The sequence below is a fragment of the Hemitrygon akajei genome, chromosome 7 (genome assembly GCF_048418815.1).
Source record: "Hemitrygon akajei chromosome 7, sHemAka1.3, whole genome shotgun sequence".
In the NCBI taxonomy this organism is placed as follows: Eukaryota; Metazoa; Chordata; class Chondrichthyes; order Myliobatiformes; family Dasyatidae; genus Hemitrygon; species Hemitrygon akajei.
In genome coordinates, this window is record NC_133130.1 from 113,803,173 (window position 1) to 113,824,536 (window position 21,364).

Genomic DNA, 21,364 nt, shown 5'->3' on the forward strand with positions numbered 1-21,364 from the left:
TGAGATGTTGGGAAATCCATAATAGGAGTTACTTTTGATGAGAGGGGTATTGCACCTTTTATGGAGGTGTGCGATGGCCGAGAAAGTCAATGGTTGACAACTCAAACTGGCATTTTACCAGGGTTAATAATCAACCCCTATAGGCTTAAGTGCTTGAAAAGTGTGCAGAGATGAGATATATATTCGGATTTGGATGCACTGGCGACCATTATGTCTTCCAGGTGAACAAAAAGGAAGTCTTCTAATACAGAGTCCATCAGCCACTGGAATGTCTTTGCTGCATTTTTCAGCCCAAACAGCATGCACAGAAACTCAAAGAAGCTAAACGGGATTATCACAGCCATTTTGGGAATGTCTTCTGAGCACGCGGGCACCTGATGGTGGCCCCTAGGTAAGTGGAAAGGACTTTAGAAAAAAAAACTTTACAGCTAAACGTGCTGAAAAGTCTTTGATGTGACGCAGCTAGGCAGAATGCTCTCCATGGTACATTTGTAAATATTTGTGAGTGTGAGTTGACAAACCAAATCTCAAACTCCTAAAGAAATATAATCACTGTCTTGCCTTCTTTATAACTGCAGTAATATGTTACATCCAGGTTAGGTCCTCAGAGATATTGCTACCCAGGAACTTGAAACTGCTCACTCTCTCCACTTCTGATCCCTCTGTGAGGATTGGTTCATGTTCTCTCATCTTAGCCATTCTGAAGTCCAGAATGCCTTTTGGTCTTGCTGGCATTAAGTGCAAGGTTGTTCAACTAACTGGTATATCTCTCTCCTGTATGCCTTCTCGTCACCATCTCAAATTCTGCCAACAATAGATGTATTGTCAGCAAATGTATAGGTGGCATTTGAGCAGTGCCTAACTACATAGTCATGGATGTAGAGAGAGTAGAGCAGTGGGCCAACCAGACATCCCTGAGGAGCGCCAGTGTTGATCTTCAGTGAGGCGGAGATGTTATTTCCGATCTGCACAGATTGTGGTCTTGCAGTAAGGAAGTCAAGGATCCAGTTGTGGAGGGAGGTACAGAGGCCCAGGTTCTGTAGCTTTTCCATCAGGACTGTAGGAATGATAGTGTTAAATGATGAACTACATAAGCGTGCATAAAAGGTATTGTAGGAAGTAATAGCCCTTGAACCCTGCAAAAGTTGATGTGCATCCGATTCTGCCTCTGACCTCAATTCAGAATTATTCCTTTGTTCCTGTGATAGCCCTCTGTAAGTCATACCTTGTCTTCTTGCATAATTCTTGGTGACCAGACTTGAATGCCACAAAACTAGCCCTCAGCAGACTGTAAACCTCTGGTTCATCCATGATTTTGATTCAGGTATGTTTGGTATGTTCTTGTAGGCAAACACACATCCACACAGGTTTTAATGAAGTCAGTGATAACTGTGATGTACTCATTCAGACACAAATACAAATTCCTGAATACAGTCCAATCCATCGACTCAAAGCAGCACTGTAAGTGGTTCTGTGCCTCCCTTGTCCATACCTTCTTGGTCCTCACTATGGTGGTGTGGTCTTTAGTCTCTACCTATACTCAGGGTGTAGAAGTACAGCCAGGTGATCAGACAAAGTGTGGGTAAGGGATGACACTGCTTGTGCTAATGGCAACTTGAAGCTCTCAGAAAGAAGCATTACTGCCACCTACTGTACCGGAGTATGAAGGGAGCGTGACAGGGATCAGATCCAAACTCCCAAACCCGCTTCGAATGAAAAGTTCACCAGGGACTGACACAACCCATGCCTCAGGTGCCAGAATATCCTGCCAGGCACCCCAGATTTCCCTCTAAACAGCTTCCCATATTTCAACGAATATCTGCGGTACACCACACCATGATCATATTTTCCACTGACTCAGGGACTTACAAAAAGTCACACCACCCGTTCCCATGCTCAGCAGCAAGTGCCAAAGTGGAGTGCAAATCCTTATGTCCAAACCTCTGTCTCATCAACTAAAATCAAATTTAGTATCACCGGCATATGTCGTGCAATGAAATACATGATAAATAAATATGGACCAAAACTAACCTATTTTACATCTATATATATATATATATATACAAATAGAGCAAAATAACAAATCTAAAAAGTAGTGAGGTAGTGTTCATGAGTTCAATATCCATTCAGAAATCAGATGGCAGAGGGGAAGAAGCTGTTTGTAACGTTCTCGCTCGGGTGTGAAGTAACGCCGAGGTAAACGTCGAGATAAACCAGAATCAATGCAAACGAGACCGCAGTAAGATTAACCATTTACTGTTCACTCTTCACATTAACGCATGGTGAAAACTGTTGAAAAACAATACAAGATTGGTACAGTGTTTGTTCCCTTCTAAATATCACATTTACATTGTGAATACTTGCAAAGGTAAAACTACAATAACTACATTACATTAAAGTGCAGCATACAGTCAGAATCTAGCTGCTCCATTGGCTGCTTTAGATACACTTCAATACAAACTATCCCGACTCTTTAACTGACGAAAAGGTAAACCTTACCGACCGTCGTTACTTTTAACAGAATCGGCGTTAACACTTTAACTCAAAATACCGATTATCTAATGACTTACAGCGTTGCTTTCACTGTGTCTTTGGTGCATAGAGAGACCCTAGTCAGCGTTATGGTGGCACATGTGAGTGACCCCCACCCTTGCGTGAATCTCAAACCGGTAATTCCCCACAAGACGCGGCGAACCCGTATGTGACGTCATCGCAGCCGCGATGTATTACAGACAAATCGATTGATTTAAACAATCCTAACTTTAACTAAAAAATGCTAACAAATTACTACGCGAAAATATTATAAACTAAATAACTGCCATAAAGGCAGCACACTCCCCGCTTGACCTTCGTAAGGTCACAATGAACATAATACAAACTTCAGTCTCTAAATCAGTCATTAGGTAGAAGTAGAATGACTTCTGTAACGGGCCTTTGGTAAATTGTCACATCGCCTTGGTCGGTAGTTTTCAATTCAACCTTCCTGACATGTCCATCCCTACTAGGGAATGTGGCAGTGATCCTGGCCATTGGCCAGCAGTTGCGGGCGATTTGCTTGTCCCGGAGCAGGACTAAATCTCCAACTTGAAGGTTCCTTCTCCATTGCTTTGTGTACAGGTCCTTATCGGAGATGTCCCCTGGTGGAGGGGCAGCTCCTGCCTTCTGCGTAAGGAGCATTGATGGCGACAGTATGAAGGGGTTTTCCGGGTCAGAAGACACGGGTAGGAGTGGTCGTGCATCATAATGGCTGTGACCTCTGCCATTGGTGTGCCCAGTACCTCGTGGGTCGATCGGATGCTTTGCTGCATCTCAGGTCTCCTTTTCGTGGTTTTTTGCAAGGGCGTGAACCGCTTGACTGCCTGCTCTTTGTTGTTTGGCAAGCACTGGCGTGGTTCTCTGAAAGGTAGTGGGGCGACCCCACTATTTGCTTTGTCTCTGAAGACCTTGGTGTCCTCCGTTTTTAAGATGATGGCGTCTTGAGCCGATGGAGCAAGTTTATTATCATGCTCCTTTTGAGCAAAGACAGACTGACCCAGCGTCTCGTCAGTTACTTTGCGCTTGTTAAAGCCTTGTGGTGCTTCCTGGACGCACATGGAACTTGTGCGGGGTTGAAGAATCATATGGCGGCTACTCTCTAGCACATTGGTCTTGAGTGTGTTAACCGTTGATTTGTGTTCGTTGCCAGGGCACACCTCTCCTATCACCACCCAGCCCAGATCCAGGCGTTGGGCAAAGGGGGCGTCGTGTGGTCCATTGACCTGCTGCCTAACCTTGTGTACCCGGAGAACATCCCTCCCTAATAGCAGGAGTATTTCTGCTTCTGGATCCAGCTCTGGGATGTGTTTGGCGATGTGGTGGAGATGTGGTTGGTGTAGCACCGCACTTGGCATCGGGATCTCAGTGCGGTTATTCAAGATTTTCTCGCACTCTACGAGTGGGGGGAGACAGATGAGGACTTTACCATCCAGGGACTCGATCTGGAAGCCTTCAGCCCTCCTTCCGTAAGTTTTCATGTTGCCTGAGCAAGTTCTAAGGTAGTATGGGAACTGCTCACTCTCAATGTTGAACAAGTTAAAGAACTCTGGACTGACTAGCGAGCGGTTGCTCTGATCGTCCAGAATTACGTAGGCTTTGATGGCCTTGTCTTTGGCTCCCTTAGGGTACACCTTAGTGAGACAGATCTTTGAGCAAGAACGGCTTGCCTGAGCTTGACTGCAAACTTCCGTACAGCTCGAGCTGACAACAGGTGTCCTGGAGTGAGCTTCTCCCTCCCCGCCGTCCTGTTGTGGGGGTGAAGGAGCTTTGTCGGTTTGCAGTAACGGGCCAGGATGCATGGCCCAGTCGTGATTAGTGCTATCACATTCCAGGCACTTCACGGCGATCGTACACTCTCTCGCGCAGTGAGAGGTCGAGGAACAGCATCTAAAGCATATTCCTTTCTCCTCGAGGAGGGCCTTCTTCTCTTCAAGGGGTTTTTCCCTAAACGTTCTGCATCTTTTGAGGGGGTGTGGTTTGTTATGCAATGGACAATTCTTGCTAGGGTCGTTGTTAGTTGTAAGGACTTCAGTCTTAAGCGCTGAGACTGGTTTAGTAATGTTGGAATTATTCGAAGTGGATTTATCTGGCTTGGTGTAAATTGCACTGCTTCCTGGACCTATGAGGCTAGGATCGTTTCGCTTCTTCGCCTCCTTGCACACGAACCTGGTGAAATACTCGAAGGGAGGAAATCGACCTTCGTGTTCTTCCTTGTAATCTGAGGCAACGGACAACCACCTGTCCTGCAGCCCAAATGGAAGTTTGTCCACGAGTTGTCTAATCCCGGTTGGAGTGTCTAGGTATACTAGACCAGCTGAGTGGCCATCTTCTTTGGCGCCTTGAATCTCCATGAGTAAATCTCCAAATTCTCTTAGCTTGGTGTGTTCCTTGGCTGACACCTTAGGAAAATTTCCCAAACGTTGGCATAGCGCCGCCTCAATAATTTCGGGGGCTCAGTAGCCCTCCTGAAGTCTCTCCCATGCTTTCTTCAATGCTAGCTCGGGTTTGTTGATGTACACTGAACGCATGCGTCTCACCTGTTCGCATGATTCTTTTCCCAGCCATTTTGCCATAAGGTCCAACTCCTGGGTTGCTCTGAGCTGGACTCCGTTGATAGCGTTGGTGAAAGTGGAGTACCATGCACGGTAATTTTCAGGTTTATCGTCGAACTGGTATAGTCCTGAAGTGACGAGATCCCGTCGTGCGAAATACCGTGCTACGGATTCGTCTGCAAGTGGCGTGCGGGCTGAGGGAACATGTCTGCAGGTACACGACTGAGGGCGTACATCTGTTATGGAATTTGCTGGTCTGGACTCAGTCTTTGCCTCTCTTCTCCCCAAATCCGGTAAGTTCGGTGTCGAGAAGTACTTGTCGTGAGCCCTTGCATTCCTGGGTTCATCGCGAAGTTGCGAGGGTAAATTATCTTCCTCGGATGGACGTGATGCCGTCGGGCCTCTCCAAGACTCCTCATGAAGTGGGACGTTATCGAATAAGTAAGGAGAGGAAGAAAGAGTCTTCCATTCCATTTGAGATTGGACATAGTCCCTTGTACGTTCCAATCCGATCTTTTCTGAGGTAGATTTTCCGTCCTTCGGATCATGCATTTCTTCGGCGTCTTCTATTAACTCTGCTTCCACCTCGGCAGCTGCTGCTTCTCGTTCTAGCTTCAGCGCTTCTAACCGTGCCTCTACCCTTTTCCTTTCCAATTCGTTTTCGGCTTCTCTGGCAGCCTTTTCCTTCTGGTTTTCGGCTTCTCTGGCGGCCGCTTCGGCTTCTCTGGCAGCCTTTTCCTTCTGGTTTTCGGCTTCTCTGGCGGCCTTTTCCTTCTGGTTTTCGGCTTCTCTGGCAGCCGCTTTCATCTTCACTTCTAATTCTTCTTTGGCAAAGCGCGCTCGCACCTTGGCGGCTTCTGCTTTCACTCTTGCTAGGGTGGCCTTACTTGATGCCCTACTGCCCCTGTCGCAGGATGACGATGACTTTGACAACGACTTGATGCTGGATCGGGTTGACATGGCTGCACTTTAAACACCTGATAATGCCGCTTTTTCACTGTAACGTTCTCGCTCGGGTGTGAAGTAACGCCGAGGTAAACGTCGAGATAAACCAGAATCAATGCAAACGAGACCGCAGTAAGATTAACCATTTACTGTTCACTCTTCACATTAACGCATGGTGAAAACTGTTGAAAAACAATACAAGATTGGTACAGTGTTTGTTCCCTTCTAAATATCACATTTACATTGTGAATACTTGCAAAGGTAAAACTACAATAACTACATTACATTAAAGTGCAGCATACAGTCAGAATCTAGCTGCTCCATTGGCTGCTTTAGATACACTTCAATACAAACTATCCCGACTCTTTAACTGACGAAAAGGTAAACCTTACCGACCGTCGTTACTTTTAACAGAATCGGCGTTAACACTTTAACTCAAAATACCGATTATCTAATGACTTACAGCGTTGCTTTCACTGTGTCTTTGGTGCATAGAGAGACCCTAGTCAGCGTTATGGTGGCACATGTGAGTGACCCCCACCCTTGCGTGAATCTCAAACCGGTAATTCCCCACAAGACGCGGCGAACCCGTATGTGACGTCATCGCAGCCGCGATGTATTACAGACAAATCGATTGATTTAAACAATCCTAACTTTAACTAAAAAATGCTAACAAATTACTACGCGAAAATATTATAAACTAAATAACTGCCATAAAGGCAGCACACTGTTCCTGAATTGCCTTCAATTCAGTGTGTGCCTTCAGGCTTCTGTGCCTCCTTCCCGATGGTAACAGTATGAAGAGGCCATGTCCTGGGTGGTGGGGATCCTTAATGATGGACACCGCCTTCCTGAGGCACCTCTTCCTGAAGATGTCCTGGATACTACAGAGGCTAGTCTCCATGATAGAGCTGACCAATTTTACATCTCTCTGCAGCTTACTTCAATCCTGTGCACTAGCACCCCTCATACCAATTGGTGATACAGCCAGTCAGAATGCTCTGTAGAAGTTTTCAAGTGTTTTAGGTGACAAGCTGAATCTCCTCAAACTCCTAATGTCTCGCCTTCTTTATAACTGCATTGATATGTTGGGACCAGGTTACATCCTCACAGATGTTGACACCCAGGACCTTGAAATTGCTCACTCTCTCCACTTCTGATCCCTCTTTGAGGATTGGTTTGTGTTTCCTCATCCTACCCTTTCTGAAGTCCACTATCAGCTCTTTGGTCTTGTTGGCATTGAGTGCAAGGTTGTTGCTGCGACACCACATCTCTCTCTCCCGTACTCCTTCTTGTCACCATCTGAAATTCTGCCAACAATAGATGTGTCATCAGCAAATGTATAGATGGCATTGGAGCTGTGCTTAGCTACACAGTCATGGGTGTAGAGAGAGTGGAGCAGTGGGGTAACCAGACATCCCTGAGGTGCGCCATTGTTGATTGTCAGCGAGATGGAGATGTTATTTCTGATTTGCACAAATTGTAGTCTTCCAGTGAGGAAGTTGAGGATCCAGTTGTAGAGGAATGTACAGAGGTCAGTTTCTGGAGCTTTTCCATCAGGACTGTAGGAACAATGGTGTTAAATGCCGAGCTACAGTCAACACAGTAGCATCCTGACATCGATATTTGCATTGCTCAGGTGATCTGGTGGGCGTTCTTATGTTCGAGGCCTTGCTGACTAGGCTTATTCAGGCAGGGAAAGGAGGAGTATTGATGCACCTCTGCCTGGCTTAGTGTAGACTATCAGCCATTTTAGAAAGCTCCCTATAGTCCTTCAGGGGTGCATTAATGACGGCCATGCGCACTTGATCAGGCTTTTGCTGCATGAAGAGTTCTTGAAAATAAAACAAGCATGGTGATTTTCCAAGAGAGACAGCATGTGATCCATTAGTGTCACTGAGGCTGGGCAAGGAATGCAACTGTTTGGCATGCTCAGACACCGATAGTTGAAAAGGTGAGTATTCAACTATCGGTATTTATCACGTTCAGTCGAGTGTTCAATAACCCTGGAAACATCTTAGAGCATCGGGATCTCCAATGTAGGTTTTCACACATAAAACGGAATGAAGCATTTTATGTTTAAGAAAAACCTTAACAACTCAGTTATTGAACTCCAAACACTGAACATAAAGCTCAGTAACAGAAGTTCATGTAATGCTTCTATGTTTTAAGGTCTTATGGTCCTGGATGTACTTGAAACATTCTGTGTCTGATCCTTTCACACAAAGGTGATCTGGTTAATTTTGGGGAGTTGAAATGCCTGACTGGCGTAACCCTATTCCCGTTACACCTCTGTGTGATTTACCAATGTACCTGCTCCTCAATCTCCCAACAACTGCTGGGGGATTACAGTATAATTTCAGCAATATGTATGATTTTTTATCAATTCCTAAACTCCACTCACACAGCCCGTATGAAGCATCTTCTGAGACGTCCTTCCTCATTACTACAGCGACTGTCTCCTTGTCAATAATGCAACATTCTTCCCTCCCCTCCCCTCTGAAATCCCTCCCTGGCACATGTGAACCTTCTACACCTGGAGTGGGGAGTCTCCAGTCCTGCCCAGTTTTCACTTTGAGAGTCAGAGTTGCACAGGACAGAAACTGGTCCTTTGTCCCGGCTCATCCGTTCTGACCAAGATGTCTACCTGTGCAAATCCCATTTGTCAGACTTTGGCCCATTCCCTCAAAACCTCTCCTATCCATGTATCTGTACAAAGACTTGTTAACATTGTAATTGTACTCTCCTCTGCAGCTTCCTCCGGCTGCTCGTACCATATACCCACCACCCTCTGTGTGGAAAATTTTACTCCTCAGGTCCCTTTTTGGGTCTTTTCCCTTTTACATGGATATCCTCCAGTTCTCAACTCCCCTAAACCTTCTGCCACTTTCCAGCTTAATGACATTCTTCCTGTAAGCGGGTGACCAGAACGGCACACAATACATTGTGGTCTCACCACTACCTTGTACAGTGACAACATGAAGTCCCAACTCCTGTACTGCAACCCACACTGATAAAGGCCGTGTGGCAAATTCCGTTCACCAGAATGATTCCAAGAATGAAAGAGTTAATGTATGAGGTGGCTGTAGGCCTGCAATTGCTGGAGTTTAGAGGAATGAGGGGGGAACTCACTGAATCTTATTGAATAGTAAAAGACCTAGGTAGAAAGGATGCAGAGAAGATGTTTCCTGTAGTGGTCAGTCTAGGACCAGAAGGCACAGCCTCAAAATCGAGAGGCGTTCATTTTGAACATGGATGACAGGGATTTCTTTAGCCAGAGGGTGGTGAATCTGTGTCATACATTGCCACAGACGGCTATGAAGAGCAAATCACTGAGTATATTTAAAGAGGAGGTTGATAGGTTCTTGATTAGTCAGAGTCTCAAAGGTTCTAAGGAGAAGGCAGAAGAACAAGTTTGAGAGGGATAATAATCAGCCATGATGGAGTGACAGTACAGAATCGATGGGCTGAATGGCTTAATACTGCATCTATCTGTAATGGTGTCATTTTCAAATTTATTACTCATGTCATTTATATTATCATCCAAACCATGAATGCCTGTGACCAACAACAGAACACAGATCCTTGCAGCCCACCACTGCTCACAGGTCTCCAATCTGACAGAGGGAACTGAGGATGAAAATAGTCCACATATATAGTAGAGCAGGCATTTCAGAAGGTCACAGGCACTGGGGGAGGTTACTGAGTGTGAGGCTATAGAGGGTTTTATATTTATCTAAGCCACTTCTGGTTTTATATACCTCTTTAAATTCAACCCTCATGTTCCTGTGCTTCAGAACAAACAGTCCCCCCCCCATCCCAGTCTCCTCTTGTAACTCAAGTCCTCCAGTAACATCCTTGTGAATGTTTTCAGTACAATTTGCAACTGAAACACATTGTTCCTATAGCTAGTTGACCAGAAATGCACACAATATCCCAAGTGTAATCTCACCAGCATCATGTAGAGTTGTAACACAATATCCCAGCTCTGGTACTCAGTGCCCTCATCAATGATGGCAAGTCTGCCATCCACCTTCTTTGCCACCTTGTCCACCTACACCTGCATTCTCAGGAGATCTATCCACAGGTCTCTGTTCTGCATTGCTCCCCAGGGCACTGCCCCTTACTGTTCTGGTTCAACAACCTACAGCTACACTTGAGATTTGTCTGAATTAAATTTCAGCTGCCATTTCCTGATGTACGTCCTATTGTAGTCCCGACAGCCTTCACCAGTGTGTACTACATCATCAATGTTGTCGTCACGCACCTATATTCTTATCCAGATCATCAGTAGACCAGATATGACAAACAAAAGGGATCCCACACCACTAGGCACATGCCAACAATCTAAGAACAGTCTAAAGGGGCCAGAAAGATAGGAGAGCAGAGATGTGAGAGTTTGCCAGTATGGGAGGGGATTACAAAGTGTGAAAGGGTAGGTTCCAAAGAGCCCGATGATGAGAATTGGAAACCTGGGGCAGGGAGCCAGTGCAGGAAGGCACTGACAGACACTCACTACTACCTGGGTGGCTGGCAGGAAGAGAAGAGGCAAATGCCCACAGTGGAATAGCAGTTAAGCCCACCAGACTGCCTCCATATCCACATGGCAATGGCAGAGAGCTAAGAGCAGCTCATCTGATCCAGTTGTCACCTTCTCCATCTCTCCACAACAACCTGCAAACCACAAGAAAAGCCCATTATCTCACCTCTTGTCTTCAAACCACAGCAAGTACAGACTGACCCCACTTCAATTCAGTTCCTGTCTCCACACCTGCAGGGGAAGACTCACCTCTACCCCCCGGTCCTAGCCCACCCCCTATGGGTCTTGCCACTATCCCGTGATCACACCAGCACGGTGCTGAAAGAATGTTGTCAGTGACAGCCATCTTCTATGTCATCATCTTTCAAATTGCTGCAGGAGGCAACAAGGGCAGAGTGAGCTGTCAATCAGAGGAGCTGCTGGGAATCCTGCAAGTATTGTAAATAGATCTCTGTATCTTTCCTGGCAAAAGGGGGCTTCACCGAGAGACACTTCAATGTGAAGTCAGTGACTGAGGAAGGGAAATGGAAACTGTCACCGAGGGAGAGGATTACAGTCTTTGAAAAGGAGAACAACATGAGAAAGAAAGATAGTCAGAGCCCATCAGAAAAATGAAAAAAGTAAGTTTATCCTGAGATTTCTTTCTAAAAATACATTTCGTAAGTTGGTGTGGGAGCTATGGACAGTGCGTCTGATGGATTACAGATCAAAAATTGGGAGATAAGAGAGAGTCCACTGGTCAGTGCCAAGCAAGATGACTACCTAAACTAATTCCATTTGCTCACAATTGGTCCATATCTGTATTAACTTCCCCTATCCATAAATCTGACTAATGTGTTTTAAATACTAATACTGTGCCAGTGACCACTTTCACCTCAAATCTATACCCTTTGGGTTTTGTTTCTCTGCTCTTGGGGAAGAAGACTATGTCTGGTAACTAGAATTCCTATAAATTCCTAGTTTATAGGAATTATACCTGTGTGTTAGAAATCCTCGATGCTTTATCCTTATGTTTAAGAAATGCTTGATACTTTGGAAATGATTTATGCTTTGGAAATGTTTTGTTTTAGAAATGGTTTGTAATTTGGAAATATTTGACTATGGCATGTCAAAGCGAGGGTATGAGATGGATCTGGAAGGTAAGGTTAAGGAATCTGCCAGAGGTTCTCTAGCTGTTTGAAGAGTGAAAGAGTGACGGAGAGATTAGGTCACCTTAGAGATCAGCAGGGATGCTAAGATCTTGAGTCAAAGGAGGTGGGTGGGATTTATAATGAATGCTTCTCCTCAGTGTTTACTAAGGAGAAAATCATGGCCCAAGAGATCAGGAAAAAAAGTGGAGATCTTTTGTAGGACATTCACGTTACCAAGGAGGAGGTATTTGCAACCTTACAGCACTTTTAGTTGGGTAAGAGCCTAGGGCCTGACCGAGTGCTTCCTTGGACTTTCTGAGAGGACAGTGTATAAATTATGGAGCCCCTGTGGAGACACTTGCTTCATCATTAGCCACCTGTGAAGTTCCTGGAGACTAGAATGTGCCATTGTTATTCAACTGTTTAAAAAGAATAGCAAGGATAAGCCAGGGTAGTCAGCCTGACATCAATAGTGGGGAAGTGACTGGAGGGGATTCCGAGGGACAGGAATCACTGGTATTTGGAGAGTCAGGGTGTGATTAGGAGTCAGCATGGCTTTGGTGTGGGAGGAATAGAGGCTAGTAACTCGTGGTGTGCCTCAGGTGTTGGTGTCGGCACCCTTGTTATTCATTTTTATATAAATGCTTTGAATGCAAATGCACACAGCTTGGCCAGTAAGTTTGTTGATGACTCAAAATGAGGAGGTATTTTTGATAGTGAAGATGATCACAGCGGGAGCGTGCTCAGTTCGTGAAGTTTGCTGAGGATCGACACATGCATTTCAATTCAGATAATTGTATGGTTACTATGCCTTGTACACACTCACCTGTGTTGTTTATATAAATGATGAAAAGCCCTGGGTCCGGCACCGATCCCGAGGGTATGAGATGCATCTGGTAGGTAAGGTGATCCCTGTGAAGTGTCACTAGTCACAGATCTCCAGTCCGATTTAAAAAAAACCTTCAACCATCTCTCCTAACTTCAAGCCTAAGCTCCCTGGATTGTCATATGATCACCCTTCCAGATTGTAGTTCCATGGGGGATCTGGTATAATTTGTGCTTCAGTGATGTTTTCCTTGTGAAAGATGCATCTCTACACGATGTGCCTCTGATGCCCTCATCAAATCTCAGGGAACTCAATTTGTGAGATTAACCAGGGAATTCAACAGAAAAGTAGGGAGGTTAGATGCCATGGTCAGAGTGAAGAAGCCCCATCGCTACCGGCCCGGCACCGTGGCTCTGAGGGAGATCCAGCGCTACCAGAAATCCACCGAGCTGCTCATCCGCAAACTGCCCTTCCAGCGCCTGGTGCGGGAAATCGCTCAGGACTTCAAGACCGACCTGCGCTTCCAGAGCTCGGCCGTCATGGCCCTGCAGGAGGCCAGTGAAGCTTACCTGGTGGGGCTGTTTGAGGACACCAACCTGTGCGCCATCCACGCCAAGCGAGTCACCATCATGCCCAAGGACATCCAGCTGGCCCGCCGCATCCGTGGGGAGCGCGCCTGAACCCGGCCTCGGCAACAAAAGGCTCTTTTAAGAGCCACTAACTCAGTAGTGGAAACTTAGTTGCTGTTCACTACCCATTTGTTATAGATACATCATTGCCCTCTGACCTTCCCCTGTGGGTGTTTTGTATAATATTGTTCAATAAGACATCCCTGTTCGTTGCAGACTCCAACATGGCCGGACTCCGTCAACACCGAGAATCAGCAGTTCTGTATCGTTGGGTTAACGGCAGTGCGAACACCAGAGAAACTCTCTCGCTGTTAAAGAGTCCCTGTCCCCATACCCCTGCCGTGTACAGTTGGTTGTTGTGGGGAAGGTTTCCAAGTATCTTTGCTTGTTACTGTTATGGAGAATAAGCTTTAATAAATGTAACCTTCCAATCGAGTCCATGATCGGTTCACGAGGACACAGCCGTCTACAGGGAATGGAATTCCCATTCTTTCCGAGAACAACATTTTTCACGTTGCAAACAACCGTTAGACCACAGTTTGAGAGAGACTTGTGCAGAATCTGATGACATTTATACACAGACCGACCGCGAATATAAACTGTGGATCGGTGTTTGGAAGCTAAATGACCAGAAACGTTCAAACTGGTGAGTTAATTAACACTTAGGCTGTTACTGTAAAATAAATCTTGATCGAATTAATGAGTCAATGCACATTTTTACAGTCTATGGTTGAATAAGTAACTTTCAGCGGGTTTTCAATTTCGGGCCATCCGGGGAACTGAGGTATTGCTCTCTGTTCATTGGTGAATGAGGCTGCTCTCTGATTGGGTTAATGTGCTCACCATAAGAGAATGGGAGTTTAATCTCCAGACCCTTAATTGTAACAATGGTGCTCCTCGTGACCCGATACCGGTCAGGCAAATTGGCTCAAGGTTAATTAGAAAGCTCAACGATTGGTACAGGATTGGGCGTTCCAACATCGAAGGACACACAAAGAAAAAGGTCCAGATGAGGCGATCTGAGCAGCTAGGGATGAAATTAAAATATCGAATCAAAAAGATAGTAAACTCTAGATTGTTACCACAGCCAAGCGCAAATTGGTACAGGGTTAGTAGGATTAGACAATTAAGTATGTGCCTCAAAGACTGGTGTAGGAGACGTGGATTTTGAATTTGTGGGGCATCGGCTCCAGGATTGGGGAAGGAGGGAACTGTTCCAGTGGGACGGGCTCCACCTGAACCATGTTGGGACCAGGATCCTCATGAATCACTGTGGATAAGGCTTTAAACTAAATGGCAAGGTGGTGGGGTGGGTTCCACTGTTTGGAAAAGTGAGGATAAAGTAAAAGTGAAGGAACTTCAGGAGAGGTTACAGAAGTTTCCAGAATAAATAAACTGACAAAAGGTTACAATTCAAAGTAAATTTCAAACTTGTGTTCAAAAGACAAACTGCAAATACAAAAAGTAAGAAGTAATAAGTAAATAAGCAATGAATATTGAGAACGTGAGATGAAGTGTCCCTGAAACTGAGTCCATTGGTTTATCCATGAGGTAGTGCACACATTTTGTAGGCTCTTCCGTTCAAGGGCATTGGAGTTTCAGAAGGACAGGCAGAGGGAGTGGGGTGGCTCTGTTGGTTAAAAAAACCATTAAAATCAAATCCTGAGAAGTGACATAGGATCAAAAGAAGCAGAATCCTTGTGGATAGATTTTTTAAAAACTGCAGGTTTAAAAAGACTCAGATGGGAGTGATATACAGGCCTCAGAATAGTTGCCAGGATGTGGGGTGTGAATTACCACAGGAGATAGAAAAGTCACATAAAAGGGGCAATGTTACAATGGTCATGGATTTCAATATGTACAGGTGCATTGGGAAAATCCACCAGAAATGAGAGAGTAGAATTGAGTGTAGTCCAGTGGTTGGCAGGCTGTGGGAGTCCATTATTAACTATGACAGGCAGCATAGACAAAGGAGTGTCAGATGTTGTTTACTTGGATTTAGAGAAAGTCTTTGATAAGGTGCTGGACTTCAGAATCAGGTTTAATATCACCGGCATACATCATGAAATTTGTTGTTATGTGGCAGCAGTACATTGCAATACATAATAAAAACTAAATTACATACATTAAGTTAAATAAGTAGCACAAAAAGAGGGGAAGAAAAAGGTAGTGAGGTTCATGGGTTCAATGTTCATTCAGAAATCTGACAACAAAGGGGAAGAGGCTGCTCCTGAATTGTTGAGTTTATTCCTTCAGGCTCCTGTACCACCTCCTGATGGTAGAAATGAAAAGAGGGGATGCCCTGGGTGATGGAGTCCATAGTGATGGATGCCACCTTTTTGAAGCATAGCTCATTGAAGATGTCCTGGATGCTGGGGAGGACAGTGCCCATGATGGAGCTGACTGAGTTTACAACTTTCTGCAATTTATTTTGATTCTGTACAGTGCCCCCCCACCCCAATACCAGACGGTGATGCAGCCTGTTAGGATGCTCTCCACGTACTTTCGTAGAAACTTATGAGAGTCAAATCTCCTTAGACTCCTAATGAAATATAGCCACTGTTGTGCCTTCTTTTTAACAGCATCAATATCATGGGCCCAGGAACTTGAGGTTGCTCACCTTTTCCACTTCTGATCCTTCAATGAGGACTGGTGTGTGTTCCCATGTGTAACCCTTCCTGAAGTCCACAATCCATTCCTTGGTCTCATTGACATTGAATGCAAGAGCACACATTCTGCTGATCCATCTCACTGCTGTATGCCTTCTCATCACCATCTGACCTTTGCTAAAAATAGTTGTGTCATCAGCAAATTTATAGATGGCATTCGAGCTGTGCCTAGCAACACAGTTATGGGTGTAGGGAGCGTAGAGCAGTGGGCTAAGCACATATCCTTGAGGTGCCCCAGTGTTGCTTATCAGTGATGTGTGGTTAGGGCGCAGAGGGATTTGAGAGTCCTTGTGCTCAATTCCTGAAAGGTTATTTTGCAGATTGAGTTGGGAGTAAAGAAGACAGATGCAATGTCAGCATTCATTTTGAGAGGATTAGAACATAAAAAGCAAGGATGTAATGCTGATGTTATACAAGGCATTGGTCAGAGAGAGTTGGAGTATGGTGTGCAATTTTGGGCCCCTTATCCAAGAACCAAGAAAGCTTGGCAGGGTGGAGATATTCCTCTACTAATGGAGGTGTAAGGTGCTCCTTCCCTCTACTAGCTTACACGGCACCCTTGGGCACTTGCTTTGCCTCCGAGTCAAGGTCATGAGAAGCCATGGAAGCAGGTGGTGGATGGTCACATGAGCAGCTGGTGCACATCACTGACACCAGGCAGACAATCCCTGAAGTGTATTGAGAATGGTTGGTGTCACCTGTCTTGTAAAGACACTGCCCAGAAGACAATGGCAAACCACTTCTGTATTTACCAAGAAGAATCGTAGTCATGGAAAGCACATGATCACCTACGCCATATGACATGGAACATAATGATCAAAGAAAGGAAGTGTTGGCATTGGAGGGGTTCATAATGATCTGGGGAGTGAAAAGGTTAACACACCAGGAGTGTTTGATGGCTCTGGGCACGTACTCACTGGAATTCAGAAGACTGAGTGGGGTCGGGTCTCATTGAAACCTATCAGTATTATAGTGGAGTAAAGGGAATTACAGAGGCATGAGAGAGGAGCTGACTAAGGTTGATGGGAAAGGGACACTAGCAGGGAGGAAGGCACATCAGCTGTGGCTGGAGTTTCTGGGAACAATTTAGAAGGCACAACTACTGGTGACAAGAGAGTCAAAGACAGCATAAAACCAAAGAAGAGCATAAAATATAGCAAAATTTACAATAAATTAGAGTAGGAAGATCTTAAAAACCAACTGAAGGCAACTGAATAAGTCTAAGGAGAGAAAAGATGAAATGTGGTTCATTTAGCCAATCATATAAAAGAGAATACAATTTTTTTTTAATTTGCAGATATTTAGAGGAGGAGAGAGTGGATATCGGACTGCTGGAAAATGACCCTGGAGTGGTAGTAATGGGGGTATAGAAAAGGTGGATGAACTTAATAAGTATTGTGTGTCATCCTCATTGTGGAGGACACTAGTAGTGTGCCTGAAATTTGAGAGTGAGTGTCATGGATCAGAATTAAGTGTACTGTAGTTATTACTATGGAAAGATGCTTGGAAGGCTGAAAGAGGTGGCTGAAGCAATTGTGGAGGCATTAGTAATGATCTTTCAAGAATCACTACATTCTGGAATGGACCCAAAGGTTTAGAAAATTGTAAATGTCACTCCACCCTTCCAGAAGGGAAGGAGACAGAAGAAAGGAAATGAAAGACCAGTTCGGCTTACTTCAGTGGTTGAGATGTTGGAATGCATTATTAATGGTAAGATTTCAGGGTATTGTAGGCACATGGTAAAATAGGCCAAAGTCAGCAAGGTTTCCTTAAGGGGAAGCCTTGTCTGACAAATCTGTTGGAATTCTTTAAGAAATAACAGACAGGATAGACAAAGGATGTTGTTGACTAAGATTTTTCAAAGGCATTTGAGAACGTGCTACATGAGGCTGCTGAACAAGATAAGAGCCCATGGTATTACAAGAAGAATACCAGCATGGATTGAAAATTAGTTGACTGTTAGGAGGCAAAGAATGGGAATAAAGGGGGCCATTTCTAGTTGGCTGCCTGCAATTAGTGGTGTCTGCAAGGGTTGGTGTTGGGACCACTTCTTTTCATGTTTTACATTAATTATTTGGATCACAAAGGTTCACATACTTTTTCCAACAAATACATGTAATATTTGATCTTTTTTCTCAATAAATAAATGAACAAGTATAATGTTTTGTGTTATTTATTTAATTGAGTTCTCTATCTAGTTTTAGGACTTGTGTGAAGATCTGATCGCATTTAGGTCATAATTATGTAGAAAAAGAAAATTCTACAGGGTTCACAAACTTTCTAGCATCTTTGTTTAACAATCCTTTCTCTCCAATTCCTGTAATAAAGACCAATGTACTACTTCCCTCTGAATTGTCAAGATTAAATTCCATCTACCATTCCTCTACCTGATAAGCCAGTGAGAACAACTCTCCACCACCTCCTTCTGCCTCCTATAATTGATTTTAAATCCAGTTGTATCTCATGGGCTCAAATGGTTTGGACCAAACTCCCATGCCTGAAATGTTAAAGTCCTCACAGAAGTCTATGTAAACAACATTGCCCTCATCAACACACTTATATTCCACTTCACAACCTTTAGTGGGTAAGCTTCCAGAGTCAGTGAACACTGCAGCAGAGCAGAGTCTGGAATAAACAACTAGTCCAGCGTGGCAAGTACTGGCCCCTGCTGAAAGCCCATCAGTGACAGCCTCCGGGGAGGAAATCTGCCGTCCATCCCGGGCCTAAGTGTGACTCCCGACGCACGTCAGTGTCGCTGACCCTTCTCTGCCCTCTAAAATGGGCTGGAAAGTCATTCTAGAATAACTGGGGATGCCCTCACGTCGGGAAAGAATAAAGCCATTTGCAGGAAAGTCTCACAGAGTGAGGCCATTCAGCCCACACACGACAATACCTATACTGACCCATACCATCCATCGGCTCACATCCTCCTAAATTCAGAAATCCCGCGCGTGGATTAGCATTTGATCAGTTGCACACCCCGGTTATAAATAACTTGGTCAGATCTGTGATCTACAGTAGCCTCCTCTTACAAGAAAAGCAATGATTCTCAACGTCAGCTTCTTACATCTTCACCGCCCTGCCAGTTACAGGTCCTGGGCGGATTGTGATGGGCCACAGCCAGGCACGGTGATTGGTCCCTTAATATGTCCAACATTGGATGAAATTAACATACTAATTAATGACAACCCCAGCTTTCTTGAAACCTATGTTAGCACAGGGCAGGAGCACTGCCTATTTAATCCAAACTCCGAGCGGGTTCCACCAGTTTCTGGGTCTGAGACCGACATAGTAGTGCCTGAATTGGTTAAGGCTCCCAAGAAGGGAGCAAGAAAGCCGTATGCAACGCGCAATTTTATACTGTGAAACATAACAAGCCATTCCTCGAAGATTTTCTGCTTGGAAATAATTGTAATTTATGTTGATGACAACTTACTTGTCCATCTATTCGGTTCAATCTCGCCACCCGTTCCACTGACACGAAGACTAACTCTTCCCGTATCAGCTAGTTTGATCTTCAGACATGCACGCACAACTTTACACCAAGAGCTTATTCTTGTGAAGCAGATTTTTGCTGCTGCAATGCGGTGTAATTGATTTGAAAGTTGCTTATTACCTGCAGTTAGGTGTCTTGTAGCTGTCCTGAAACCCATTCCAATCCACTGAGGCAGATTCTTTGGTTTTTCACGGATTCTATTGCGTTTCTTTGTGGGTACTTGCAAGAGGATGATTTAAAAAAAACTAAATCCAGAGTCAATATTATTAATGGATTGGCTCCTATTTTCACACACCTGTAATTACTCTTGGATTGTTCTTATAAAATTATTTTCCTCTTAGCGGACTTCATGATTTTGGTGGACAGGCGTGTCCTGTGGATGGGTGAATTACCACTCTCTGATTGGGCTTTTTCAACTCAATGAGATTAGGCGATTTACTGTCAATCAAGCGCCGCTTGGCAGTCATCCAGGAAGTGGTGACGTTAACGAAGAAAATAATTTTCTGTAAAGTGAGGCGATTCAGGAAAGGGAGGGAGTTCGGGTTCAGGGAGAATGCTGCGCAGATAAATGTTTATTTTTCAGAGAAAAAGCGGTTTACACCATGAGTTTAAGTTGCTTGTTGTCTACGACAGACACAGAACGGAAATCCCCCGGACCCACCCCAGCCGGTGCTCAGCCCTTCCACAGACAATCTGAGTGGCTCTGAAAAGAGCCTTTGGGTTTCTAAATTGTCGCTTTATCTCTTTACTTGCCCTTGGGGTTGGCGGGCGCGCCGCTTTTCTTGGGCAACAACACGGCCTGGATATTGGGCAGCACCCCGCCCTGAGCGATGGTCACCCGTCCCAGCAGCTTGTTGAGTTCCTCGTCGTTGCGGATGGCCAGCTGCAGGTGTCTGGGGATGATGCGGGTCTTCTTGTTGTCCCGGGCCGCGTTACCGGCCAACTCGAGGATTTCAGCCGTCAGATACTCGAGCACAGCAGCCAGATAGACCGGGGCTCCGGCACCCACCCGTTCAGCATAGTTACCCTTTCTCAGGAGCCTGTGAACACGGCCCACCGGGAACTGCAGTCCGGCCCGGGACGAGCGAGACTTGGGCTTGCTCTTGGCCTTTCCGGTTTTTCCACGTCCACTCATTTTAGCTGATCTTTCACAAAGAATGAAGAACTGTTTCTGTATTCGCCAATTTTATAGCTTCTAGATGATTGCGGAAAGACACTTATGATTGGTGGTGCAATGCTTTCTGCGATTGGTGATGTGGAATAACCCAATCAGCGAGCTGTCTCATTCTCCAATGATCAGACCACAGCAAGAAAAGCGCGAAAAATAACTGTCACTCCCCAAAAGGACATGAAATTTGAACAAGCTTCAAAGTATATTTATTATCAAAGTATGTATACTATATACAGCCTTAAGAGGCAAGCACAAGACAAAGACACCCAATGCAACTCGTTTAAAAAGAAGATTGACAAACACCCAATAAGCAAAAAAAGGAACAAATTGCGCAAACAATAAACAAATAATACTCAGAACTAAAGTGAGTTCAGACCCATAAACTCAGTCCTACTGGTCCAGAAGCCTGTTAGTTACAGACTACTGCCTCAGTTCAGCGCAGAGATAAATAAACCTCACCAGGCTGCAAGCTGAACACCTCCCTCACCCTGGCCCTGACTGACTGACCTCTTCAGTCTGGCCTGGTGCTTAAATCGGCCAATCACTGGCCCATTCCTGGCTCGCAGGCCTGGTCTATACTGCTTTGATATGTTTTTGAGCCTGGGCCCAGCAAAGAAAAAAATGAAATTAAACAATAGACCAGAAGAGAGCAATGGGAAATCTCCCTGTGAACGTGGACTCACTGCACTCCCTCATAAAGTGAGATAACTGAGTGAATCACTTCCCACAGTCTGAGCAGGTGAACAGCCTCTTCCTGGTGTGAACTCTCTGATGTGTCAATAGCTCAGGTGACTCAATGAATTCCATCTCACATGTGGAGCAGGTGAACGACCTCCCCGGTGTGAATTTTATGTGTGTTCAGGTTGGACTA

The 21,364-nt window shown here is 45.0% G+C and overlaps 2 protein-coding genes across 2 annotated transcripts in view; one reads left to right on the forward strand and one right to left on the reverse strand.

Moving 5' to 3' along the window:
• The window catches only part of LOC140730822 (uncharacterized), a 79,756-nt gene extending 65,635 nt beyond the window's left edge, over window positions 1-14,121 (forward strand). The window contains exons 5-6 of the transcript XR_012099685.1: window positions 11,045-11,192; window positions 13,374-14,121. The gene's annotated coding sequence lies outside the window, so the exon portion shown is untranslated. The remainder of the gene's footprint in view (window positions 1-11,044; window positions 11,193-13,373) is intronic.
• Window positions 14,122-19,103: 4,982 nt separating this feature from the next.
• Window positions 19,104-20,494, reverse strand: LOC140730825 (histone H2A type 1-F-like). Its single transcript, XM_073051769.1, has one exon. It carries the CDS (start codon window positions 20,455-20,457, stop codon window positions 20,068-20,070), a length of 390 nt encoding a protein of 129 aa, XP_072907870.1. The 5' UTR covers window positions 20,458-20,494; the 3' UTR covers window positions 19,104-20,067.
• Between the last annotated feature and the right edge of the window lie 870 nt (window positions 20,495-21,364).

Coding starts and splice junctions, on each gene's coding strand:
- LOC140730825 (XM_073051769.1), bottom strand. CDS start 20,457: ATGAGTGGACGTGGAAAAACCGGAAAGGCCAAGAGCAAGCCCAAGTCT.